The 27,698-nt window shown below is 39.2% G+C and overlaps 1 protein-coding gene across 1 annotated transcript in view; it reads left to right on the top strand.

The window, feature by feature from the left end:
• dnah5 (dynein, axonemal, heavy chain 5) overlaps nucleotides 1–27,698 on the top strand; it is a 97,949-nt gene that overhangs the window by 6,880 nt on the left and 63,371 nt on the right. The window contains 44 exon segments of the mRNA XM_026184650.1: nucleotides 740–874; nucleotides 1,023–1,107; nucleotides 1,335–1,513; nucleotides 3,004–3,222; nucleotides 3,385–3,522; nucleotides 3,692–3,868; nucleotides 4,037–4,150; nucleotides 4,302–4,409; nucleotides 4,590–4,712; nucleotides 4,821–5,036; nucleotides 5,406–5,432; nucleotides 6,147–6,254; nucleotides 6,457–6,542; nucleotides 7,240–7,447; nucleotides 7,571–7,684; nucleotides 8,660–8,866; nucleotides 10,670–10,750; nucleotides 11,713–11,817; nucleotides 11,819–11,971; nucleotides 12,188–12,365; nucleotides 12,590–12,829; nucleotides 12,945–13,141; nucleotides 13,281–13,374; nucleotides 13,846–13,988; nucleotides 14,204–14,280; nucleotides 14,362–14,486; nucleotides 14,588–14,823; nucleotides 15,011–15,229; nucleotides 15,367–15,429; nucleotides 15,732–15,970; nucleotides 17,004–17,151; nucleotides 17,271–17,363; nucleotides 17,631–17,830; nucleotides 17,976–18,169; nucleotides 18,366–18,640; nucleotides 18,860–19,072; nucleotides 21,417–21,641; nucleotides 22,628–22,800; nucleotides 24,016–24,086; nucleotides 24,491–24,598; nucleotides 25,429–25,616; nucleotides 26,757–26,951; nucleotides 27,229–27,363; nucleotides 27,463–27,570. Coding sequence (XP_026040435.1) covers nucleotides 740–874; nucleotides 1,023–1,107; nucleotides 1,335–1,513; nucleotides 3,004–3,222; nucleotides 3,385–3,522; nucleotides 3,692–3,868; nucleotides 4,037–4,150; nucleotides 4,302–4,409; nucleotides 4,590–4,712; nucleotides 4,821–5,036; nucleotides 5,406–5,432; nucleotides 6,147–6,254; nucleotides 6,457–6,542; nucleotides 7,240–7,447; nucleotides 7,571–7,684; nucleotides 8,660–8,866; nucleotides 10,670–10,750; nucleotides 11,713–11,817; nucleotides 11,819–11,971; nucleotides 12,188–12,365; nucleotides 12,590–12,829; nucleotides 12,945–13,141; nucleotides 13,281–13,374; nucleotides 13,846–13,988; nucleotides 14,204–14,280; nucleotides 14,362–14,486; nucleotides 14,588–14,823; nucleotides 15,011–15,229; nucleotides 15,367–15,429; nucleotides 15,732–15,970; nucleotides 17,004–17,151; nucleotides 17,271–17,363; nucleotides 17,631–17,830; nucleotides 17,976–18,169; nucleotides 18,366–18,640; nucleotides 18,860–19,072; nucleotides 21,417–21,641; nucleotides 22,628–22,800; nucleotides 24,016–24,086; nucleotides 24,491–24,598; nucleotides 25,429–25,616; nucleotides 26,757–26,951; nucleotides 27,229–27,363; nucleotides 27,463–27,570 — 6,720 coding nt within the window.

The following is a 27,698-nucleotide window of genomic DNA, read 5'->3' as shown; positions in this document are numbered from 1 at the left end:
TGCACACAAGGAAAAGAGAGGCGAGACAAAGAAAATACATCACTTATTATGCGATACTCAGTGTTAAAGTTTAATCCAACTGTTTCACATTGTCTAAACAGACTGCTGTATAAAAGCAGAAGCTCTCAAGAGTAATTTTGGTATAGCTGTTCACAATAGGATGCTAGAAGTGGGCTTTTCAATGTAAAAATATTTCAAGCCAGGAACAAATATTCCTATTATCTCCTGTTTGGTTAAAAAACAGTTTCTATACAGATGAAAGGCAAATGAGTGATTTTAGATACACCCTACTGCAACGGCTTCATACAGCACCAGGTTTCATGTAATCTGTTTGTTGGCTGACCTTGTTCCTGTGTTACTAAGCAGCACGACCTGGCAACCCATTGTGGCTGATTTTGCTCCCCAGACCTAAACACAAGCCACTGCATGCAAGCAGCAGAGTCTAAAGTAAAAGAGTGGCAGTGAATCTTTTATATATGAAGCTCAAGTGTTTAGTAACATCAGATTAGGATGCTGCAGAACAGCATTATTCACAGTTAACTGAAATGTATCCAACTTTCTTTAAAAATTGTTGTGTTCTTTGGGTCCTGTAAACAATGCCTAAGCTTCAGTCAGTTGAAAGATGGTCATGTGATGACTGAACTGTCCATTCAAAATCTTTGAAAAATTACACAGGTTACATTTTTTTATTGAATTGAACTTGGTATTTAGTAATTGAAAATTTTGGAACTTTTTTAAGCAAAAGTTGAAAGAGGAGCGTGAAGCCAAGCGGGCTCAGCTGGATGGAAGACATGACTATATCCTCAGTATTGTGGCTTCATGCTTGGGGCTGGAGAAAGCAGATGTGGAAGATGCCATATTGGAGGGGAATCAGGTACTTTGCACATAAATGTTCAAACAGATTATATTGTTTTATTGGACAACTTTACAGGCCTTAAAAGACAGAAACAAGCAAGCAAAAAAATGTGGTGCATCTACAATGGGACTGAACAGTGCTGAGGTTTTGTTTTCATCTTTGTCAGATTGACCGCATGGAGCAATTTTTCATGGCTGACGGTCTTCCACACCTAATGTTCTACTATCAGGACACTGAACCAACTGTAGCAGGTACCATGAAACTCTAGAGTCTTTTAAAAAAGTGTGTGTAAGTTATATTGTGTAACTTTGCAGTACAGAAGCTCTACGTCTATCTCATATGAAACTGTCTCTGTCACTAATAGAGATCATAAAAGTAATCCATTCTCAAGTAAATGCCACAATATTAAAATCAGAATAGGAAGTCAAAGTTGGTTACCATGACACCTTTTGTTGTTTCCAATCCTTTATGCGAGCAGCACCAGCACCAGCAGCTACAGCCTCTATGCCCGCCCAGCCTGTTGCCCAGCAGCCTGGTCACAGCAAGAAGTCCAAAGTGTTTGTAACAGATGGGAGGGATGTGGCACTGACCGGAGTGTGTGTCTTCTTCACCAGAGCCAATACTTCAAAGGCAGTCACCTCTGAGAACATACACAGAGTGAGTCAGTTTGTATTGTTTTGGGATTTCTAAGTTATTCATTTCTTTGCGAAAGAGGAGGGATTTAAAGGATTTAAAGTCAATTAAAACCATGCAAGTGGAGAAACACAAATTTAACCATGACTGTGTTGTGGTTGTGAGCACTACGGGAAGTCAACTTTTATCAATTTGTGAAACGTAATTAATGATAGGCACTGAGTGTCACGAGACAAATGTTCCGATTTTTTTTTATTTTACTTGTTCTTATCATGCATGATATCCAATTAACTAAAAAAAGCTTCTTACACCCAGAGGTAGTGAGGCACTGGGGGAGCTCAGTAATGGCGCTGTGATAGCACAGCTGGTTCTGGCTATTGATTCCTACTGAACACCTGCTATCTGCAGCAAAGTTAATCACCACCACTGATAACAGGTCCTGTTTGCTACAAAACACCCTCAGCTGGAGACAGAGGAAAACAGGATTCTGTGTGTATGTGTGTGTCTGTGTATTCATGTAATGAGAATGAGAGAAAGCACTTGTGTGCACTTCTCTTGCTAAATTTCCTAATTAGTCGCTTCAAAAAAATTCAAGGGCACATCAGGTGTTCGGGTGTTACTTGACATTTGGGTGGATGAAGTTAGAGGAGTTATTATTAAAAGGGAGGTGTCCAGCTCATGGCTGAGAGAAGCTGTTCACCAAAGATTCACAATTATGTGTTGCTGGCAAATTGTTCATGAGGACTGGTGAGTTGCTAGTTAATTAAAATCAAGTCAGTTAACTAGCAGCCACGGGGTTAGTGGATACATTGTATTCTCTAGATGACTGTGCCACACCTTTGAAGGGTTAAAGTAGTATAGTACAGTAATAAATGATTAATGATTATTATTAACAATGTTTAATAATCATATTTTTTAATTCATTTGAAAACCAGTCCGTCAGCATGACCCAAACGGTTATGTTAAAGTTATAGCCGATTTATAAATATTATTGGAATTTATATCATGAAGTTTACAACACTTGGTTCAAAAAATTATAAGTAGGCCTTTGGGACCCATGGATGGTTCCGTGATTAAACCCTTAAAAAACCACAATAACATCTGACAATCATTTAAAAGGGAGTCGTATATTTTTAATTTAGTCACATATGTGCTGGTTCTCTCTTATCAGATGTGATACAGTACAACCACACAAACTAATGAAATCTAATCTAACAAATGTAATATTATAACTATGATTGGAAAACATTATGTCCTTTTTGCTAGCAGTATAGTAACTTTTTTAATGCTTTTTCAAAGTATTACAGCAGATTTTTAATAGCTTCCCAGACTCACTTGAAGGACACATGCATAGTTGGTCCATTATAGTGTCTACACTACAGTAACCCAGGGAGACTTCTGCCAAAAGCCAAAAGGTTTTCTTTGCCAGCTAGTAAGCTAGGACGGTCTCTTTTGAGGCATGTTTAATATATGAATGCTAAGATTTTTATTATCTTTTTTTTACTATTTTCTAGGATGTGAATTTCAATATGTTGGATACAACGGAAGGTGGTCTTTTAAAAAGTGTGGAGCAGCTGCTTTCTGAGATCTTCATTCCCACACTGAGGAAGATGAACCACGGCTGGGGAGACGGGACAAGTCCTCAGACCCTGGTCGTCAAACAGGACTTCATATCTTCATTGGAAAGCTTTGTGTCTGTGTTGGTTGGAGCACAGGAGAGCCTTCAGGAAAAGGTAGGGGACAGACAATGTCACTAATAAAAGCACCATATTACCAAAAACTAAATTAAATACATAGTAGGTTAGATTAACATAGATAAATAAACACAGTTTAAACATTACATACACTTGCATTATAGTAGCAAATAAAGCAACACAGCACAACTTTGCTTTCAGGTTACCTTGAAAGAGTGCGACACCTTTGACTTGAAGGTACTGAAGGGCCCGTCGGACTACGTGGCAGCTGCCAGCAGCACAGAGACCATAGAGAAGATAGAGGCCTGCATGAAAGTCTGGATCAAACAAATAGAACAGGTGAGAAGAGACTCTCATCGTGTTTCTCCTCAAACTTGATACAGAAAAAGTATTCTCATTCATTTATTCCAAGGTTTCTGCCATTTTATTTGAATGTGCTTGTATCAGATGAAGGATAAACTGCAGGCCTGAAGTTTCAGCAGTGATATCGAATGCCTCTATTCTGCAGGTTTTAGCTGAGAGTGACCAGCTTAGAAAGGAGGCTGATGATCTTGGCCCTCGGGCCGAGCTGGAGCACTGGAAGAAACGGATGACTCGCTTCAACTACCTTCTGGACCAGCTGAAGAGCCCTGATGTCAAAGTTGCTCTGGGTGTGGTCTTGCTGGCTAAATCTAAGCTCATAAAGGTCAGATGTGACTGTCATATACTGCTGATTTTAAGTGGCTGTACCACATGCTCTCTTTCTTGGATATTGCTTCTCTCTCTTTTATTTCAGTGGTTTATTGTGAGATTATGTTTGGTTTTTTTGAAAACGGTGCACACCTTAATTAAGTAACGGTCTGTAATGGTCTAGTCATGGCGGGAACTGGATGCAAGGATCACAGATGGAGTTAATGAGGCCAAAGACAACGTCAAGTATCTCTACAGCTTGGAGAAGTTTTGCGACCCGCTCTACAACAGTGACCCTGTGAGAAAAGAATATTTTATCACACTCTGGTGCATTTTAAAAAATAAACCAAATCAACTGCATTCATGGTGAAGACAGTACAAATGTGCTGGATGTGTGTTATATTTGGATGTACAAAGAAATACAAGCAATAATTTCTGTTTCCTCCAAGGTATCAATGGTGGATGCAATCCCAGGTCTGATCAATGCCATCAGGATGATTCACAGTATTTCCCGCTACTACAACACATCTGAAAAGATTACATCACTTTTTGTAAAGGTATTGTGCAGATCAACAGACTTTTGTTATGATGAACAATGGGATCCTACATTTTTTTTTTATAAATGATTGATACTGAAGCATTTTTAGGACACTTTTACATTAAGACAACAAAAAAGTACAAATTTATATGATGATTTATATGATTTATAGTTTCCATTTTTTTATCCTCATCTCCAGGTGACAAACCAGATGATCACAGCTTGTAAGGCCTATATCACTGATAATGGCACAAACTCAATATGGGACCAACCTCAGCAAGTCATTATTGAGAAAATCAAAGCTGCCATTCGCCTAAACCAGGTAATGGATCATTTTTAAAGGAAAACAAAATGTGTTTTGTAGCAAAATGCACCTCTGTCAGTTTTTTATCAGTCAAAATGTGGTTCTGTATCATAATGTGTTTCCCAGGAATACCAGCGATGTTTCCACAGAACAAAGGAGAAGCTGGAGCAGACTCCTTCAGAAAGACAGTTTGACTTCAGCGAGATGTACATCTTTGGAAAGTTTGACACATTCCAGCGAAGACTGAACAAGATCCTCGAAATGTTCGCCACCATTTCCACCTACTCCGTTCTAAAGGACTCGAAGATAGAAGGGCTGGAGACGATGGCCACCAGGTTTCAAGTGAGTATACTGTGATATCAGACTGTTGTCAAATCCTGTTAATAAGACATGTGCAGGGAGGCATTGCATTAACTGATTAAATGTCACTGTCAGGCAGCCATGTCTGTATTTCTCCTGGCATCTTCAGATGTTGAGTGTGTTGTCATTATGGTAAATGGAAAGTTTCTCTGTATTGTCGAACAGAATTTCAGGCTGCACACTTACAATGCCAGTGGCAGGCTGCTGATTTTTTTCTGTGGTTTCCTGTTGCGCAAACAATTCATTTTTTTACATCATCAAACTGTGATGCTTAAGGTTTTAGTACATAATACTTTGAGAGTCTGTTGATGTGAACCATGTGTTTGTGTTCTTGCTTCTTGGGCTACACAGACTGCAGAAATGCAGGGAAAATGGGAGGTAACGTCTCACTGCAGTTTTCAACTTCTAGCATTTTTCTTGCAGACAGCATGCAGTGGTGGAATATTGTTGTGCAATGTTTTGCCATACATATGCCTTAATAACAAAATAGCTACTAATTGCATGGAGATTAAAACCAACTCCTTACTTTCTCTCTTTTTTTTTTTCATTATTAGAGCCATAGTAATACTTTCTAAACTCAGCCCTGCGATGACCATTTGTTAATACTATAAACTTGTATCCCAAACCTTTCGCCAGTTCATGGGGAGCTTCTGAGTTTTCTGTTTAGATTAATACTTTTTCACACAAGAAAAGTGTGTGCAGTGGTGTTCATTTTAGTGTACAGGCAATTCATTCTCATGTTTCACTTGTAAAATATTTATCTAAAGTTTGTGAAACTTCCTGAATGAATAAAAACTTAACAAAATGTTTTACATGCATGCTCGAAGTAACCAAACTGAGCTAGAAGATGAGATTGCAAACTTTGTTTTGGTATAACTTGATAGTTAGCTTTGCAGAACATCCATAGCTTGCAGTAAGACACAGTTGCACTGTTACATTTCTACTAGACTAATACACTACAAGTTCCAAAACGTATGCATTTAATTATGCATTTAATAATAATACCTTCAGAAGAAAACAGAGCATTTTATTTAGAGCTAAAGATGTTTTCTAAAATGTGTGTTTGTGGATGTCTGGATATTTTTTTCTTAGGCTATTGTGTTAAACATGAAGAAAAAACATTACAGTTTTCTAGACCAGAGGAGAAGTGACTTTGATGTTGACTATGAGGAATTCTGCAAAAGCACTTCTGAACTCCACGTAAGTTAATTAGACAGTGCATTTGCCCTGTTTTGTGCAAATAAAGTTAATGCAAACTGACTAGACATCTGTTTTGTAATGCGGGTCAGCCAAGTTCATTTGCTGGTGATTAAGGATTCATTAGGTGGAGTTTCATTTAAAATTAATTTCATTGCGCTGTCGTTGTTGTGAATATTATTGTTGTCTGTGTTTTCCTTTCCAGAATCAACTGAAGAGTTTCATGGATAGCACCTTTGAAAAAATTGAAAATACAGAAAGGGCTCTAAATGTGCTGAAGACCTTTCAAAGGTATTTCATTGGTAACTAATTAGCATCATTCTGAAATATTTACCGCAATTTCCCTAATCTTGCCAATGCCGCTTCATGTGACATACTGCTTCATTTAATCTCTGAACTTTTAAACTATTCTGCAATCAAAAATAAAAAAAAAACTCAGAGTAGCTATTTCATTGAAATAAACACCGAGGTAAACTATAACTGTCATGGTCCAGAGTCTCTTTATGTTTTGTGTTTATTAATTTTTTCGAGTTTTCTGTTTTTTGTTATTTTTCTTCAAGTGTTTAGGTGTTTCTCTTGTTGTGTCCCCTGAAATTGCCGTCCCTAGTGTTTTGTTATTAGTCTCCCGTTTCTAGGTTTTGCTTTGGTTTTTTAAGTGTCTTTTGTGGAAGTTGTGCCACTGCAATAAAGCAGTCTCCTTTAGTTCATTCCCTTGTTTTGAGTTCTGCGTTTGGGTCCTTCCTCCTGCCTGCCACAGCCGTTTCATGACAATAACAAGTGTGCTTTAATGTACAAGTAGGTTTGCTAGTTACAGGGTCCTTTGCACATTTTAGCTCAAAACATTTACCAGCACATCCAAACAAAATAGAGTCCTTGTCATTACTGGTGCTGGTACTGCTATGTGTTTATTGCTGTATTTAAATATTTTTATTGCTGCTGGGTTTGAGTTCTGCTGAACCACTTGTATCTTTGGTTTTCCCAAAAACAGACTGGGCATCCCAGATCTTGGGATTGATGAGAAGTATCAGCAAATTTTACAAAATTATGGCCGGGACATTGAAATGGTTTTCCGCATCTACATGAAGCAGAAACTTGACCCCCCCATTGGCAGGGACTTGCCCCCAGTGGCCGGTCGGATCATGTGGGCTCGGCAGCTGTACAGCCGTATACAGGGACCCATGGATCTCTTTCAGCAGGTGATATTGCCTGACTTTCAGTTTAGGTTTGGCTGGTTCTAGCAGATTAATGATAAAATCGTTTGGCATTTCCCATCCATGTAATGCATCATGTTTGTTTGTTTTGTTTATTACTCTAATTAGCATCCAGGAGTTCTTTCCACATCAGAGGCAAAAAGGATCATCAAGAACTTTAACCGTGTAGCAAGAGCGTTGTTGGAGTTTGAGATGATCTACCATCACAGCTGGATGAAAAAGGTTAACGAACTGTAAAATGTATAATGCAAACAAGAAATCTGACAGAGGAGCATTTATATACAATATGTATCGTTAATTCCTTTATATAGTGTTGTGATTTCGTTTGCTGCATATATGTTAACACTTACATGTTTGAGATCATCAAACACATTTTAATACTAGACAAAGTTGATCAATTTAAAAAGGAGAAAGCTATCTAATTATATCTGGCACTGTGTAAACAAGTAATTTGGTGAAAATGATGGATGACTAAAAAGGACACCAAGGCTCCTCTCAGATCTGCCAAAAAACATCTTAATGCTCCCCGATATATTTTGTGGACCGATGAGAGTGACATCCAGCACAAAACTAATGCAGCATTTCATAAAAGCAATATCACACCAGCTCCTGAAGGACAATGTCTGGCCATCAGTTTGTGCCTTGAAGTGGCACAAACTGAAGTGTAATTGGGTTATGTAGCAGGACAACAGATGTGAAAAACACCAGGAAGTCCACCTATGAATGTCTCAACGTCTCAGGAGCTGCAGATGAAAACAAGCTAGCAGCTAAATCTGGTACAATGCATCCTTTCTCTACAGAGGTTCTGTTTTTGCTTGGTCACTGACAAATAAAGTGGAAATGACAAATAAATAAATAAACAAAATGAAGGGTTTGGAGTGGCCCGGTCAAAGTCTGGAGTTAAATCAGATTGAGGTGTTTTGCCATGACTTGTCCTTGAAAACCTTCTAGTGTGGCTGAATTAAAACAATTCTGTAAACAAGAAAGAGGCAAAGTTCTTCTACAGCGAGATAAAAGAATCATTGCAGTTCTTGCTGGAAAAAACTACATTTTGTCCATACTTGGGTTATCTTTGTCTAATATTAAAATTAGTTTGAGGATCTGAAACACAAACTGAATGAACATCTTTTCTCCCCTCTTATTCACACATTTTCCCTGCATCTCTTCACATAAACCTCACTAAACACCTCAACGCAGATGGAGGATGCCAAAGTTGGCCTGCAAGCCTCTCTTCTGGTCAGATCTCCAGAAACTGGCGAGTTATTTGTGAACTTTGACCCAGAGATTCTGACGCAGATCAGAGAGGTGAACTGCATGACAAAGATGAATTTGGCAATCCCTCCCTTTGCTCTTCTACTGCTGCAAAAACAGGACGTCTTTAAGAAACACTACAATAGAATACAGGTGAGCATAGCACACAGTTGTAGCTAAAATTTCAAAAATGCATACAGTGAACAACCAAATGATCAAAGCTGCATGTAACTACAGGGAGTGCAGAATTATTAGGCAAATTAGTATTTTGTCCACATCATCCTCTTCATGCATGTTGTCTTACTCCAAGCTGTATAGGCTCGAAAGCCTACTACCAATTAAGCATATTAGGTGATGTGCATCCCTGTAATGAGAAGGGGTGTGGTCTAATGACATCAACACCCTATATCAGGTGTGCATAATTATTAGGCAACTTCCTTTCCTTTGGCAAAATGGGTCAAAAGAAGGACTTGACAGGCACAGAAAAGTCAAAAATAGTGAGATATCTTGCAGAGGGATGCAGCAGTCTCAAAATTGCAAAGCTTCTGAAGCGTGATCATCGAACAATCGAGCGTTTCATTCAAAATAGTCAACAGGGTCGCAAGAAGCGTGTGGAAAAACCAAGGCGCAAAATAACTGCCCATGAACTGAGAAAAGTCAAGCATGCAGCTGCCAAGATGCCACTTGCCACCAGTTTGGCCATATTTCAGAGCTGCAACATCACTGGAGTGCCCAAAAGCACAAGGTGTGCAATACTCAGAGACATGGCCAAGGTAAGATAGGCTGAAAGAGGACCACCACTGAACAAGACACACAAGCTGAAACGTCAAGACTGGGCCAAGAAATATCTCAAGACTGATTTTTCTAAGGTTTTATGGACTGATGAAATGAAAGTGAGTCTTGATGGGCCAGATGGATGGGCCCGTGGCTGGATTGGTAAAGGGCAGAGAGCTCCAGTCCGACTCAGACGCCAGCAAGGTGGAGGTGGAGTACTGGTTTGGGCTGGTATCATCAAAGATGAGCTTGTGGGGCCTTTTCGGGTTGAGGATGGAGTCAAGCTCAACTCCCAGTCCTACTGCCAGTTTCTGGAAGACACCTTCTTCAAGCAGTGGTACAGGAAGAAGTCTGCATCCTTCAAGAAAAACATGATTTTCATGCAGGACAATGCTCCATCACACGCGTCCAAGTACTCCACAGCGTGGCTGGCAAGAAAGGGTATAAAAGAAGAAAAACTAATGACATGGCCTCCTTGTTCACCTGATCTGAACCCCATTGAGAACCTGTGGTCCATCATCAAATGTGAGATTTACAAGGAGGGAAAACAGTACACCTCTCTGAACAGTGTCTGGGAGGCTGTGGTTGCTGCTGCACGCAATGTTGATGGTGAACAGATCAAAACACTGACAGAATCCATGGATGGCAGGCTTTTGAGTGTCCTTGCAAAGAAAGGTGGCTATATTGGTCACTGATTTGTTTTTGTTTTGTTTTTGAATGTCAGAAATGTATATTTGTGAATGTGGAGATGTTATATTGGTTTCACTGGTAAAAATAAATAATTGAAATGGGTATATATTTGTTTTTTGTTAAGTTGCCTAATAATTATGCACAGTAATAGTCACCTGCACACACAGATATCCCCCTAAAATAGCTAAAACTAAAAGCAAACTAAAAACTGCTTCCAAAAACATTCAGCTTTGATATTAATGAGTTTTTTGGGTTCATTGAGAACATGGTTGTTGTTCAATAATAAAATTATTCCTCAAAAATACAACTTGCCTAATAATTCTGCACTCCCTGTAGGAGTATAAAACATCCTGGAATTGTGTTTAAATTCCACACAGATTTTTAAAAATGACTAAAATCGACAAAAACCCATTTTATTGTCAACTGAAAAATTCAGTTCATCCCTTTTGTGTGATTGCAAAAATGCTCCAACATGCATCTATCTCATTTCAGCTGATGTTGAGCGAGAACACTAGAGTGCGTGCCAAGATTCAGAGTGTCTTTGAACAGCTGGCCATGCCACATGTAGCTAAGGTAAGTGGACCGACCCTCGGCTACCAAAACTAGCAATTGGGACATGGAATGTCACCTCTCTCATGGAGAAGGAGCCTGAGTTAGTGTGTGAGTGTTGAGAGGTAGCGGCTAGATATGGTGGATGTGAATGGCTTGGGCTCTGGAACTAGTCTCCTGGAGACGCGCCCTTGGTGCGAGGTGGCCGGCTGGGATTGGGAATCCTAGAGTGATTGACCGAACAGTAAAGGACAGTCAGGCACAGGTTAAAGTCCAAAAAAGTGTTTTTTATTTAACCCAAAAAATGAACTTTGGTAAAAATAAAAAAAATCAACATCTTGGGCAAGAGATCAAAGCAACTGAGCTTGACTCAAAGTTAGTTTTTGTCCCTACCCTCACATGTGGTCATGAGCTTTGGGTAGTGGAGGAGGTGACTGGGGAGAGGGAGGTCTCAGCTTCTCTACTTAGGCTGCTGCCCCAAGACCCAGCCCCGGATAAGGGTAAGAAAATGGATGGATGGATGTGTCTGTGAAGGTTCTCAGTCATCGTAGTCTAAGGATGGATGGTTTCCCTCTGTTCTTTATCATGTCGATGTCAAATCCTTCATGTTGTGCACGCTCCAGTTAGCTAAATTATGTTTGCCAGTGCTAGCTAATAAAGCTTTGTTTTGATTTTATATTTCTCTGCAAAGTCCTGCATTTCAGTCCAACCCAGCATCCCATGATCGAGCGTCATGTGATTACATAAAAGTTCAAAATAGGACTCATTTTATTTGATTTCATTTGATTTTATGTTTTTATTTTCAGTTGTCTCTAGTAAGTCAGAAGAACACACAAAAAAATGTTAGATCCTTTTTTATTGTTGCTTGGTTTCGTCATGAATCTTTTCTAAGCATTAAACTGGTGACAGGTATGAGACTGACTGTCACAGCAGGTTGCTTACAAAGTGCATCACCATCATCATACCATACATGACTTACTTGACAGGTGGATGAGGCTATACAACCGGGTTTGACCTCCCTCAACTGGACATCTCTGAATATTGACAAGTATCTCGACCGCATCGACAAAGTGTTGGGTAAGCAAAAAATGTTGTTTAGCTGATCTTGAGTTGCTGATGGACAGAGTGAATGACCTGGTGGAGTTTAGAATAGAAGCAGTACTGCAGGAGATGAGCATATCCAACCTGTGTGTCCTGCCAGAGGATGAGCCTGTGACCTGTGAGGAGTTTGTTCAAACCACCAGGGTAAACGAAGACAAATAAAATAAAAGTATCCGCTGGGTTATTGTTGCTCTACTAAGTCTGTGTAACTATGCAGACATCTGAAAGATGCTATCAATATTTATTAAGTGGTTTTGGTAATTCTCACACATTTAAAATACTTTTTTCTGTATTTAAACATTATTTCTTATTCTAAAGATTAATTACATTGAACTGAACTGTATATCTGCATGTGTCTAGGACCTTTGCATAAGACAAGCCCAGAAAGTGAACATGAAGAGCTCACTGGTGGAGGAGGCAGCTAATGAACTGATCAACATGCTGCTAGAGTTTGACCACAATCAGAGAGAGGAGGTGGAGAAGTTTGAGGAAGAAAGCTGCACAGAGAGCAAGACCATAGACCACAATGACAGTGAAGGTATGCTGACAGTTTCCTTTCACGATCAAACACAATACAGTGTGATAATTATGATTCAATGCTGTAAGAGACAAGTTAAAAAAGGCAGTTCAAAGGTTTTTAAAGGAAAGGGGATTACCTTTTTTAGGACCTTGTTGTTTTTACTTTTATTATAATGCTGATTTATTCAAGGTGAAGTGTTGCTGAAGGTGTTCGTATTGACTGTAAACGTGTCACCTTCTTAGGTGATGACGAGCGTCTCTTCTCCAGAAACACGCTGCTACGTTCTGCTAGTGTTGGTCCTTCTTCTCCGTTGGTGAGGAGGAAGAAGAAGAGGGACTTGATGGAAGTGATGGAGCAGGAAGCCCAGGAGCTGCTGTCCTACTTCAACCACCGTAATGTGGATGCCTTGCTCAAAGTGACACGCAACACCCTTGAGATGTTGCGCAAGCGCATACATACGTCCTCGCTCATACACTTCTCTGGTGCGTCTTGTTTAATTGTTTGCTATATTTCTGTAAAGGCCTAAAATATTTAAAATAAGCTCATAAAATGTCTATTCCAATACTTTATGTGTGTTACCCTTCTCTCCCTCTGAAGCTGCAAGTGACCCAACCAGCCATGGCAAAAGCAGCGATCACCATGCAATCTTCAGAGTAAACATGACCCTTTCCATCCCTAACATTGTCATGGTTCCAGCTTTGGAGGAGGTTCAACAGGCTCTAAACCGCGCTGTAGAGTGTGTAGTCAGTGTCAGCAAAGGAGTCAGCCAGTGGAGCAAAGAAAGGATATCTAAGGTGAATAAAGGAAAAATCAATTTGTGACATTTAGCTTGATAACTGTAATAAACTGTTAGAACTGCTCTTTTTAAACTAATATTGTCGTGGTCCAGCAGTGTACTAAATAAACCCGGAGGTTTTACATTCCCCTTTCCAGAGACAAATGAATGAAAGGCGAATGGCAGCACTGAAACAAGACAGCTCTGAGAGCGAAACAGAGGACGGAGCAACAACATACAGAAGCTTGGCTGGTAATAGAGAACATTATCACTTTCATAGCTTAACCTCAGACCTTCAACAGCTCCCAACTGTGTCAGCTCACTCATTTTTAAAATTTTAAGATTTGCTGTTTTCAGCATACAATTACAACTCGATTTTACAGCTCAGCAGAGCAAGCAAATATCTGACCAGGGGCAGAAACACATAATATTGCTTGGGGAGGAAAATATTCAAGAATTTCATATTTAATGCAAATTAAATACATATTTAATTAGAAAGCGGCAGGGATAATCAATTTCCACTATGAAAAGCACATTTTACTTTTAGAAATTATATATACAGAGAGAGAAAAACTAAATGGAAGTAATTCCATTTTTAACATGTTCTCTTGTAAAAAGACCTGTAACATATAATTATTTTAAAAGCCCAGAAGTTAATATTTGGAAGAATAATGTCCATCATTTCTGCTCAATGTGTTTTCTGTGAAATTCTGTCATTTTCAGATGGCAGTACCTCAGACATGTCAGCTTCTGTGATCCAGGCCATCCCGTTCCAAGCCAGAAATTACTACAAGAGTGTGTCTGAGAACAAGGAAATAGCCAAGCTAATCTCTGTACTTAGCACCTCTATCACCTCCAGTAAAAAGGTACATGGCACTTAATTAAGCTATTTTTTATATGAAACTAATCCAAACTTAGCTGTCTTTTATTAAATCATGCCATACACTTTTTATATTTCTTTATCCCACATTTACAACAGATATTTTCATCTATATTTCTGTATATTTAATGAATATAAATGTCTTTTATTTTTCTATAAGTGCACTTCATTTCATATTCTCCTGTTGATATTAATGTGCAGGAAGTGGTGACCGCTCTACATCACTTTAGCCGTTACCATCACATCTGGAGGAAAGACCGTGAAGAGACCATGAGGAAGTACGTTGAAATGTATGGTTTCTATATAAATCTGCTTATCTGACATCGCACTAGTGCTATTTTTGTTTGTGTTTTGAACAGATTTATCGAGGGGAGTCCCTTGTTATCGGAGTTTGAGAGCCAGATTCTTTTCTATCGAGATCTAGAGCTGGAAGTAAACTCTGAACCAGAGTATATTGCTGTAGGAGCCTTGGCGCTATTCACAGGTCTTATTAAGTTACAAATTTAAAACCGGCATGAATGAGATTTTTGAGATTTTCAGCAAGTTAAATGATGCTCTCTGCATGCTCATATTACTTCCTGCCAGCACCCTTAAAGATGTCCCTCTCTGCTGAAATCAAGAATTGGATGGTGGACTACGGACTTTACTGTAACAGGAAATGTCGCTCAGAGATGGAGCACATTTTTGCTTTTGTAGATGAAGCAGGAAAGAAACTGAATCGACAGATCAAAGACCTGGATGATATTCGTATTGCCATGGCCGCACTGAAGGAGATCAGAGAGCACCAGATATCTATTGATTTTCAAGTTGGGCCCATAGAGGTAAACCACAGCATCACATATTTATCGAAGCTCTTTTTATACACACAAATACACACAGTGGGAAAGAGACATTTTTAGCTGTTTGACTTTATGAGTCTGTACAAGAAGCTCAGAAAGAAATAATTACACATTTGCACATTCTAGTTTTTGTCAGGTGGAAGACTTAGTATCTTATTTTTCCTCACAGGAGTCCTATGCCATGCTCCATAAGTATGAACTGTCAGTGGCTAAAGAGGAGGCTGAAAAAGTGGATACTCTGCGCTACACTTGGGAAAAGCTCTTGTCCCGGAGCACAGAGGTGCAGAACGAGCTGGTCGCCTTGCAGCCAAACTTCAGAGAAGAACTGGTCAGCAATGTGGAGACCTTTCTGGAAGACTGCCAACACTTTTATCAAGATTATGAAAAGGTAAAGTATCTATGGCTGTTTGCTCTGTTTCAATTAAACTTTTTATTTTAATTCAACAAATAAATGCTCAGTTAATTACAGTTAAGGTTAGTTTTAATAATAGCTACTAAAATGACACTTTTCCCTCTCTGTTTAAGGACGGTCCCATGGTTGTGGGACTTGCACCCCAAGATGCCAGTGACCGGCTGATCATGTTCCAGGTTGGTTAGTGATTAATTATTTTGTCTCTCTGTCAGTTAGTAAATATTTAGATCCTGCATTGACCTGATGCTTCAGAAAAGTAGTTACTTGAAACTGATGTTAAAAGAGCTATTATATTTTTATTATTATTATTACTATTATTATACTATTACAGTTTCTATTTCATGGTTAGCAAAAGACAGATTTTTTATTCTGTATAAATTATACTCAGATAATTGCAAATGTTTTACCTCAAATGTGTAATGTTTTAAAGTCCATCAGAGCGTAAGCTGTACCTAATCGTAGCTCTTCTCCTCTTCAGAATCGATTTGACAACCTGTTCAGGAAGTACATCACTTACACGGGAGGCGAAGAGCTCTTTGGACTTCCTGTTACCCAGCATCCTCAGCTATTGGAGATTAGGAAGCAACTGGCTCTGCTGCAGAAGTTGTACGGCCTTTACAACAATGTCATCGATACAGGTAATGGCTACTATGATATCCTCTGGGCTGACATCTGCATCGAGAAGATTAATAATGAGCTGCTCGACTTTCAGACGAGGTTTGGCAATTTATTTGTTTGTTTTTTATTCAAGCAACTGTTGAACTCTTTTAACTGTAGATGTAGTAACATGAGCTTAAAATATGTTAATGAAGAAGGAGACGTTTTCAGGAAAGAAGCTGAACTGGAAACAAACAAAACTGACTATGTGAGAAAATAACCTTCTCATACTGTGTAATCAAGCCCTCTCATTACTGCAGGAATTGGTGACATCACAAAGAGAAAAAAAAAAAAAGCAGAATTAAATTAAATGATTTTCATTAGTCCATCCATAAACATCACTCTTATTTTCAGGCATTAAAGAAACTGCTTCCTCTCACTTGCTACAATATGGAAACTTGTTTCGAGATGTTATAATTTCGAAATACTAACCCAAAAGTTTTACATAACAACAAAAAAAGTTGTTTTTTTTTCCAGTGGCAGAAACAAAGCTTCCTGTTCTTCATCAACACTGCATTAATATTTCAGTCTCACAATGCAAAGCTAATCTTTGCCCTTTATGTGGTCACATTTGTCCAGCATGTGTCAAATAGACACTGAAGGGGAAAGAGGCTAATAGGCTACAGGCTAGTTTATTTTACCTAAAGAAATTAAGAACAAGTTTTAATATAGCTGGAAGGGATTACTTGACAATGAAAATCTAGATAAACATTAGAAGCAGTCAGAAGGAAAATATAGAGCTATAGTCAGAGCTGAAGAAGAGAGGATATTTGTTTCCTCTGGCAGAAATGTCAGCTATCTGTTGTGGAGGTGTTGATTTGGTTGAGTGAAGCTATGAACAGACACTGATGCATGAACTTTTGCTCTGTGCTAGTAAGGAAGGATACTCAACAAGTTGTCCAATCCAATGACTCTTGTAGCGTTAATACCAAACTTGAAGTGTGTTGTAATACTTTTCCTTTAACAAACAAAATGTCAACTATACATCTAATCTAGTTCATATCAACTTTACTTGACTTCAGCAGAGCTAAAGTGTAGTTTAGAAAGAAGACAATAAATATGAGTTTGACTGTCACGTCCTGTGAACTACCAGGTGTCGAAAACTGCCTCGTGCTCTGAAAGAGTGGCAGGCCTTTCAGGATCTGAAGAAAACGATTGATGAATTCAGTGAGTGCTGCCCCCTGCTGGAACTCATGACTAACAAAGCAATGATGGCCCGGCACTGGAAGAGGATAACGGAGGTTAGTGAAACATGGCCACTGGTGTAGCACTGCAACTGAATGTTATTGACTGAAATCAAGTCATCACCAGAACCTAATGATAATGATAATAGCTGTAATTTGTCCTGTTTTGTATCCAGGTGACTGGCCATACCTTTGAGGTGGAAACTGATACATTCAAGCTGCGTAACATAATGGAGGCTCCTCTACTCAAGTATAAAGAAGAGATTGATGTACAAACGAATCATTAGCTGCTAATTCAAGGTGTTTTCTTTTTTATTTGATATAATAAATTCCAAATAAAATACAAGTTTGGAAAATTGTTTGGAGGAAATGAAAACATTTAAAAAGTTTAAAGAGTAATATATTGAATTAACTGATAGGTGGTCCTGTTCAGTGCAAACACCAATCCTGTTTTTTCAGTGCATATGCATCTGTTTGCCATCAGCATTTTTATTGATAACATTTAAAAACATTTGGGGGGCAGGATTCTTGTGCAGGATATCTGCATCAGTGCTGTGAAAGAGCGTGATATTGAACAAAAGCTGAAGCAAGTGATCGCTGAGTGGGACAACAAGACTTTTACATTTGCCAGTTTTAAGACCCGTGGGGAGTTGCTGCTGAGAGGAGACAGCACATCAGAGATCATTGCCAGCATGGAGGATAGCCTAATGATCTTGGGATCCCTTATGAGCAACCGGTACGGCAGTGTTGAGTGTCATTATCATTAGTGTCGGTAGTGATGATCTTCTTCCACAGCTGTGGGAAATCTAGACATTAGACGAGCCACACACAGGTGTGCGTCCCTAAGTAAGGCGAACGTGAAGATTTACCTTCTTTTTCAGGTACAACACCCCATTTAAAGCCCAGATTCAGAAGTGGGTTCAGAATCTCTCCAACACCACTGATATTATTGAGCACTGGATGACTGTCCAGAACCTGTGGATCTATCTGGAGGCTGTGTTTGTGGGTGGAGATATCGCCAAACAGTTGCCTAAGGTGAACAACATTTCAGGATGTGATTCATATTGGTTATCAGGCTTAAACATGGACTCCAAATGCAGTTTAAAAGGCAATTTCAGTTTAAAAGGCAAACAAGTGAACTGAACTGAAATTACTCATTTGCAGTTACACAATTTACATAAAAAAAATTCTATCTTTACATCATTATCAGATTTCTGGACAATATTCTGGGTGTTTAGGTGCAGTAGTGCATTAATGTGCCAGGCGTTGAGTTTCTTTTATTTCCATTTTCAAAAATTATATTTCACAGTCTCTTGAGCAAAATAAATCACTGGTCCAGGCAATGTTTTCAGGCCACAGTGTTTTGACATTTAAAAGAAGAAGAAACAGTTATCTGGAGAAGAAGCGTCTGCTGTTTCCTCGTTTCTTCTTTGTCTCTGATCCTGCCCTGCTGGAGATCCTGGGCCAGGCCTCTGACTCCCACACCATCCAGGCCCACCTTCTCAATGTCTTTGACAATACCAAGTGTGTCCAGTTTCATGAAAAGGTGGATTATGTTCTTTTTTTGTTGTTTATCTTAAACACTTAACCTTCTGAAAAATATGTGATTGTAACATGAAAGTAATAAAATATAATAGCTGCTTTAATGTCAAATTGAATGAACTAATCAGAGTAATGTAGAATTTGAAAAATATACTTTTTATAAGAAAAATAACTTCATCATTGTAGTTATAATAATCGATCTAATCAGTGTTGCCTTTCACAGATATATGACCGCATTCTGGCCGTGTCATCACGCGAGGGAGAGACTGTGGAGCTCGACCGTCCCGTCACAGCTGAAGGGAACGTGGAGGTGTGGCTCAATGCTCTGCTGAAAGAATCCCAGAGGTCTTTGCACCTTGTGATCAGACAAGCTGCTCTGGCTATCCAGGACTCTGGCTTCCAGCTAATTGACTTCCTCAACTCCTTCCCATCTCAAGTAAGTCATTGTCCAAATCCAGGAACTAATCCGCAAACGTTTTAAAACATTGATTCGACCACAACTGGCTATCCTTGTGGAGCAAGGACGGCGCTGCTCAAAAACAGAAACCTGTGTAGCCTAAAGAGGCAATCTACTATGAACATTGTAATAAACTCCAAAATAAATTCTAAAGAAAGTTGGGATGCTCCAAAATGTAAGTTAAAATAGGATGCAATGATTCGCAAGTCTTATAAACCCATATAATAAATCTAGCAAATGTTTAAAACTGAGAAAACTATTTTGAGATAAAATATTGGCTCATTTTGAATTTAATGACTACAACGACAGCCAACAAGAGTCTGGATAAATTAGTGGTAGTAAAAAAAACAGCTGGAACATTTTGCAACTAATTAGGATATCTGGCAACAGCTCAGTAATATGAGTGGATATAAATAGAGCATGTTAGACGAAAGAATTGGGCTGAGTTTCACTAATCTGCAAAAAACTAAAATTGTAGAACAATTACAGAATGATGTTCTTTAGTGTAAAATTGCAAATATGAATTTCCCGTCATCTACGTTAGGTGATATCAAAAGATTTCAAGTATCTGGAGAAATCTCTGTGTGCAAGGCTGAAAATCAATATTGGATGCCTGCGAGCTTCAGACCCTCAGGCAGCACTGCATTACAAACAGACCTGATTCTGTCATGGAAATCACTGCATGGGCTCAGGAACACCTCCAGAAAATCAATGTGTGGGAGCACAGTTTGCTGTACAGGCTAAAGCTCTATGCTGCAAAGAAAAAGCCATGTGTGAACATGATCCAGAATCACCGTTATATTCTCTGGACCAGAGGTCATTTAACACTGACTGAGCCAATGTGGAAAACTTTTTATACAACATGGAGACCACATCCTCACGCAATCTGTCTTTTTCTGCTCTCTCTCATGGTATGGGGGTGCATTAGTGCCTATGAAACTGGCAGCTTCCACATCTGGATAGATACCACCATTGCTGAAAAGTATCTAAATGTTTTAGAGCAAAATATGCTCCAATCCAGTCATGTCCCTGTCTTTTTCAGGGAACAACCTGCATATTTCAGCTAAATCGCATACTTTGTAGAAGGATACTCTGGGTTTTTAACTGCCTTTCATCAGTCCAGACTGTTCACCACCTGGAAACATCCTGTGTCAGACTGTGCAGGGGCGGATCTAGCAAAGTTTAGCCAGGGGGGCCGATAGGGCATTAACAGGGAAAAGGGGGCACAAAGACATACTTTTCTTTCTTATTCTCATTTAAAATGTCTAGCTTTTAATAAATAATTATCTGACACCCAAAGTTTTAATTTGATGCAAAATGAATAGAAGTCCATTACTGTATATAGTAACTATTAAGTCTAATATATATACCCTAGTAAGCTATAGTACTTTTTCCTTTGGGAAGGTACCATCTGTGCAGTCTGCAATTCTGTTGAAGAAAGATGTTGAATCTATTTAATATTTCTTGAAAAATAATTGATTTCTGTGCATTTTTTTTCACACTGCATCAAATTAAGGTTGATTACGGCGATTAAGCATCATGAGGTGGAGCGTGAGGGGTGGTTCCCTATTTTTTATTTATTTATTTTTGTTGTTGCTGGGAGTTGGAACCCTATTAGTTAGGTTGCTTAATATTTATGCTAAGTACTCTTTAAAATACCAGAATAGGGAGGATGGTGTAGGTTTAAGTTTATTAGATTGATCAGTATTGCTGAAATATGAAATATTTTTTTTTGCATACAGGTATAACAGAATAGCTTTAGTGTAGTTGTTGTTTTAAACTTGAGTATGAACTTATACAAAATGCAGCAAGATATTTAAAAAACAGTTTTGTTGATTAAAAAACACTATATCGGATTCATATCGGTATCGGCAGATATCCAAATTTATGATATCGGTATCGGTATCGGACATAAAAAAGTGGTATCGTGCCATCTCTAAATAGAACTGGGCAATATTCCTTACCCACGTACAGTTGCTGGTCTCCCCAGTTCCCAGATGTTTACTGACTGTTGTTAAAAGTGAACAAGTATTTTTTTTTTCTTAAAAGGGTGTGTTTTCTATAAGTATTTGTTATTGTTTCTATGTTCTGTTGTGACTAAAATATGGGTTATTGAGATTTGCAAATCATTGCGTTCTGTTTTTATTTATATTGTACTCAGCATCCCAACTTTTGGGAATTGGGGCTGTTATTTTCTCTGTAAATCTTGGGGTGTGGTACTAAACTGCTATAGTATTCCTTCATCAAAACAATAGTTAGATTTCTAAGGTCATCGGTACATTTGACCATTTTGATGTGTTTTGTTTTTTGCACATTAATGTAGGTGGGGTTACTGGGTATTCAGATGATTTGGACAAGGGACTCAGAAGAAGCTCTGACCAATGCCCGATACGATCGTCGCATCATGTCCAAAACCAACCAGTTCTTCCTGGATCTCCTTAACACCCTGATTGACATGACCACAAGAGACTTGGAGGCTGTGGAGAGGACCAAGTATGAGACCCTCATCACTATTCATGTCCACCAGAGGGACATATTTGATGAACTGGTGAGTATGTTGATCATTCGGTGAAAAGAGGCCAGAGACATCCGAGCTGGGATCAGTTAGACTGACGCTGAACTGTGCACATGAACGCTTTGCAATTTCTGTTCAAGATTAGAATCTCCGGCTCAAAATAGCAACCACTCTGTAAACTGTGTTTGATATTCAGACTCCCAAGGGCTGCCATGTCAGAATACAAAATGTTGTTTACTGCAGCGAGTAAATTCTGTCGAAAGTAGTCAGAGGGGTTTTAATGGCAGTCAAGTAATATTTAAAGTCACGACTGTGTTTGAATCTCCACTTAAGGCAGAATAAGCATGTTGCTGAACCCCAAGGTTAATAGAAGCAGTTTGAAGAAACTTTATTTGGATGTGTTTTTTCAGTTCTTTCTAAAATCATTTGTATTTATTTAGCTCATACCATTAATTTGTCCTGCTCATGTTCCTTTGTCCTGTTTGTTTCTAAACACATTTTTGCCTCACCTTATTTCCTCTCCAATAATATATCACACTGCTACTTTTCTACCCCCACTGTATTTTTTCTCACACATATTCTGCTTTTTATCTCTTCTATTCATTACTATTCTAATTCATTTTGTACTTTTTCCCATTTGCATCATTTTAACTTGCTGGACTTTTCTCTTCCCTCCTTTTCACTCTCCCCTATCCTTTACCTTCCTTTCTTCCCATTTCACTTCATGACCTCTTCGTTCATCCTCCACTTTCTTGCTTCTCTTCTCTTTCCACCCTTTTAATGTTACCCTCCTGTCACCGAAATCCCTCCTCACACATCCCGCCCTTCCACCTTTCTTCCCCTCTTTTATCTGGCTTTCATCTCTCTTTTCAAATAATCTTCTGAGTGGTGCCCTTCAATTTCTTATTCTTCACATGCCATCTCCCTTCTCCCTTCACTTCTGTTTCCATCCCCTTGTCTCCTTCTGCCCTCTCTTTCCCTCTTTCCCTGTCTCTTATCGCTACCCTTTCTCCACCTAGTGCCGGTTGCATGTCAAAAGCTCCAGTGACTTTGAATGGCTGAAGCAGTGCCGTTTCTACTTCAATGAGGACTCAGACAAGATGATCATCAACATTACAGATGTGGGCTTTGTCTACCAGAATGAATTCTTGGGGTGTACCGAAAGGCTTGTCATTACACCTTTGACGGACAGGTAAAGCAGACATACGTCAGTAAAATGTATCCATAATGGCAAAAGTCATATGCACACACACTAATAAGAAAATAAAGGAAAAAAACAGCAGTATAACTTTTCTTTTTTGCAGTTTAAACAAAGACAGTGTAACCTTGGAGTGACTGTACAGAAAACGTGACCCTGCCTTTGTAACTAAGTCAGAAATGCATGCTGCATCATGCATCAGTTATTTTAGGAACCCATTCTAGATTTATGCTGAAAACTTGACCGTGATTGTTCGTTGTAATGTCAAGTTTCATGAAATGGATTAAACTTTCTGTGGTTGACTAATGACTGGATTTGTAAAGCAAAGAAAAAAAGACAACTCGGGGACTGTGAGGATGAGAAATTAGAAAGCAGGATGAAGCAGGATGAAGCAGTCTTACACAGCGATCATCACATCTGTAACTAACAGGCGATATGAATGACAGAAAGAAAAGGAAAGAGGATCAGACAGAGTGAGGGAGACAGCAGTCCAACAACAAGAAGTGTCTTAGTAACAGACACAGAGGGTAAAATATGAGAAGAGACAAGGAGGGAAAAAAAGATGAGGAGAGACAAGGAGGAGATGTGAGAGGACAGCACTAGGGAGGGAGTTACCATCTAACATCAGACAGCAGCTCTCCAAAAAAGTGGCATGCTGGCCTTATGGCTAGAGGCGCCAAGACAGCTCTGCTTTTCCATCATTTTCTCATGCTGTCTTTCTTCTTTGTTTTGCTTGCTATCATTGTCCTACCTCCTCGCTGCCACCACATCACGTTAAAAAAGGGAAAGGTGCAAGTGGTCCTAAATTGTGGCAAAAAAGATGTTGGGATGAAAAAAGTAAATCTGGTTACGGAGTGGTCAGAATTAATCTGTATCTGCAGAAGGAGAGAAAATATGTCAGTATCCCAGCTTTACCATGATTTTTACCCCGAGGTCGGTCATTGTAATGAAGATGGAGACCAGTGACCAGAGGGCTAGGTCCTGTTGTCAGTCATCCTGATTGCTGATGTGTCCTTGAGCAAATCGCTGAATCCCCATCAGCTTCAGGGGCAGGGTTCTAAAGCTTAATCCTTGAACCTTGTGGAGAATGAGATCACGTTCATTTGTGGTCATTTTGAGTATGGATATTATTAGCTTATGAATTTATGAAATGATTCATGATTTATGAAATTAGATTGTTATTATGTTTGTGTGTCTACAATTGGACAGGTGTTACATCACTTTAGCCCAAGCTCTTGGTATGAGTATGGGTGGAGCACCTGCTGGTCCAGCTGGAACAGGTATGAAAATTAGTCACACAGTATCTATCTATTTTTTGGAAATTACATTGAATCAAAAAGAAAATGCAACATTTTATAGGAATGAAAACCTAGAACTGGTATGCAAAACTTGTGATTTCGGAATGGGACAGACATGTTAAAAAGCTGTTCCAAGGTTTGCCAAGTGTTAAAGTAATTGAATTTAACCATTTTAAATATAGATAATTTACCCTTCTAGACTCTATACAACTCAGGTCATTTAAATGAAGAATCAAACAACACAGCTATCTCAGTCGGGAACGGCTTCATTACAGAGTTAGCTTTGATAGTTTCTATTATGAGATCATTTGTTGTCAGGTTTTCTATCAGCATACAAATGGTTGCATTTCAGTTTAGGCTGTGAAAATGTTGCCTTTTGTTATCAGGAAAGACCGAGACCATAAAAGACATGGGTCGCTGTTTGGGAAAGTACGTTGTGGTCTTCAACTGCTCTGACCAGATGGACTTCAGAGGCTTGGGGAGAATATTTAAAGGTGAGAATCACTAAGTAAAGTCATGCTATAAGTGTCATGATAGACTGTGTGGCAAGCAGGAAGTACGTACCAATTGCAGAACTCATGAGACAGAATCAACTTAAAGAGGCAGCGTTTATTGCTGGGAGGCTTTACATAAAGATTAAACTTCACAAAAAACAAACCAAAACCCCAAACTAGAAAACTCGAAACTAAACTGGACACTTGAGTCTAAAAACTAAGAAGCACAAACTAGGAAAACAAACCAGGACTGGGAACTAGAATTTCCTCAGGAATTCGGAGGGGAAAAAACAGACAGCATGGTGAGGGTACGACATGACACAGAGCAAGGAAAACACAGGACTGGAGCAATCAGGGAACGGGAGACAGGAGGGAAACACAGCTCGGGGAGAAATCAGAGCTAACGAGACAAGGTGAAGCAAAACCAGACACACTGGAAGCACAACAGGCACAGAGACACAGACTTGACACTGAACATAGGGACACGGGAACAAGAACTAGAAATCACAGAGCAACAAACTAGAGAGCTAGAAATACTGAGACAGAAACCAAAACACTAACAGTGATAACCATGATGAACTCAAAGATCAAAAACACAACAAAACTCAAAACACTGGGTCACCGACCCAGGACCGTGACAATAAATATATACCCAGAAAGAAGTTTAAGGGTTTGAGTTATCAGGTTATAGACCTGTGGGGTTTTTTTTTTGCTAATAAATCATAACAATACAGATTAAAAAAAAACAACAATCACACAATATGTAATGTCAGATATCTTATTTGTTTGCAGCGGACGGACCATAGCTCTGTGTTTATGTGATTTACCAGGTCTGGCTCAGTCTGGTTCGTGGGGCTGTTTTGACGAGTTCAACCGCATCGACCTCCCAGTTCTTTCTGTGGCAGCCCAGCAGATCGCGATAGTTCTCACCTGCAAGAAGGAACGTCGCAAAAATTTTGTCTTCACAGATGGAGACAATGTGGACATGAACCCAGAGTTTGGCATCTTCCTTACCATGGTTAGTGATGGAAGTAGAACAAGACTGCTAATATCTATTTGACTGGTCAGAGGAAATATCTAAAGGAGGCAGTTCTTAACATCAGTAAATGACACCTTAGTTAACAGAATGAATATTGAAGTGTATGAACTGTATCTGTTTCAGATGGTGCCTGGACATGCTGTGCATGCATGGACATCAATATTTACTCTTGGCTGTTAGATTTATCACATAATGATTCCTTTTTTTTTAAAGCAAAATTTTTAATCTTGAAAACTGAAATGAATCACAAATAACACTAAAATGGAATTGAACTCTAACATGTAATATTTTATAAGTCAGTTTTTGAATTAAACTTTGGGCTCTGCCTGCTATTTCATGTGATTTATTTCTTAGAGTAATAGTTAAATCGCTTTATCTCCTTGCCTCATTTGCTGTCCTGAGGCAAGTCATTAAATATAACAGTGGAATAATTCCTCCCTGTGGCGAGAGGGGTCAGAGATCATTTTCCTCTTTTTTATTCTGTGTGTGTGTGTGTGTGTGTGTGTGTGTGTGTGTGTGTGTACATTAGTATAGACAAGCTTTGTGAACCAGGCTGTGTCTGTAGGCTGTGTCTGCTGAAGTTGAAGGATAGCGTTTGTGATGAAGATGAACTACATTCCAGTATAAACTTCATCCATTTAGTTTCATTGTTGTTGCATTCTAGTCTGTCATCTAAATCAGCGGTCTCCAACCTTTTTTGCGCCACGGACCGGTTTATGCCCAACAATATTTTCACGGACCGGCCTTTAAGGTGTCGCGGAAAAATACAACAAAATAAAACTAGTACCGCTACTGAAAAATAGAAGAGTTACTCATAACACACGTGAAAAGACCCAGGAAAACTGAGTTAACGATAAAAACGATGACAAAATAACGCAGAAAACCGATAAAAACCCTGAAAACCATACATTTCACACCTGAGCCTCAACTCTCGCGGCCCGGTACCAAACGACTCATGGACCGGTACCGGTCCGAGGCCCGGGGGTTGGGGACCACTGATCTAAATTTCTAATGCAGTAGAATGGGCAATGTAGCATTTACTCCTAATTATCATTAAATGTTTTATTTCTGTTTTACTCCATTAATATCTTTTTTTTTTGTTATTCTCCATGTAATCAGAATCCAGGTTATGCAGGTCGTCAGGAGCTTCCTGAAAACCTGAAGATCAACTTCCGCTCCGTGGCCATGATGGTTCCAGACCGTCAAATCATTATTAGGGTAAAACTGGCCAGTTGTGGGTTTATCGACAACATGGAGCTTGCACGCAAATTCTTCACGCTTTACAAGCTGTGCGAGGAGCAACTGTCCAAGCAGGTATAAAAATTGAAGATCTTCCTTTTAACCTTGCAGTAACAAGTGGAAAGTGGTAGAACTTGCACTGAGTGTGGGAGCATAAACAAGCTGCAGCTAAAAATGCATAAAAAGTCTTACTGACACACAGGCTGCTGAAAATAGAGTGTGATGCTTGTAGGAATGGGGTCAGAAAAGGAGTTAGTTTGGAGGAGGTATCATTGTCACATGACTTAACAACAAGGTTGCACGGGTTTCCATTAATGTAAATGAAACTAAAATGATATTTATGAATGTTCAGGTTCACTATGATTTTGGCCTGCGCAACATTCTGTCAGTTCTGCGAACTCTGGGAGCAGCCAAGCGAGCCAACCCCAGTGATACAAAGTCTACCATTGTCATGAGGGTTCTAAGGGACATGAACCTTTCAAAACTGGTAAGTCTACAATGTACACAATAGGGCATCAAAAAGATAACCATGCTGATATTTCATGTTTTCACTGGGTTTTGCAAATTTGTGTGCACATGCGTTTAGATCGATGAGGATGAGCCACTTTTTCTGAGCTTGATTGAAGACCTCTTCCCGGGCATCCAACTTGACAAAGCGGGCTACCCTGAACTAGAAGCTGCCATTGACAAACAGGTAGGAGAGTTTGGAGAATGGATTTATCTGTTATTGACGAGGAGAGTGAAAATCCACAGTAACACCAAGTTTGCAAGATGGGGGGAACAGGAAGGGGAAACAATGGAAAGAGGCAGAAAGAGAAATGC

Source organism: Astatotilapia calliptera, chromosome 11, assembly GCF_900246225.1.
Source record: "Astatotilapia calliptera chromosome 11, fAstCal1.2, whole genome shotgun sequence".
Classification (NCBI taxonomy): domain Eukaryota; kingdom Metazoa; phylum Chordata; class Actinopteri; order Cichliformes; family Cichlidae; genus Astatotilapia; species Astatotilapia calliptera.
The sequence above is the reverse complement of the archived record's forward strand: the minus strand, read 5'-3'. Positions and strand labels throughout refer to the sequence as shown.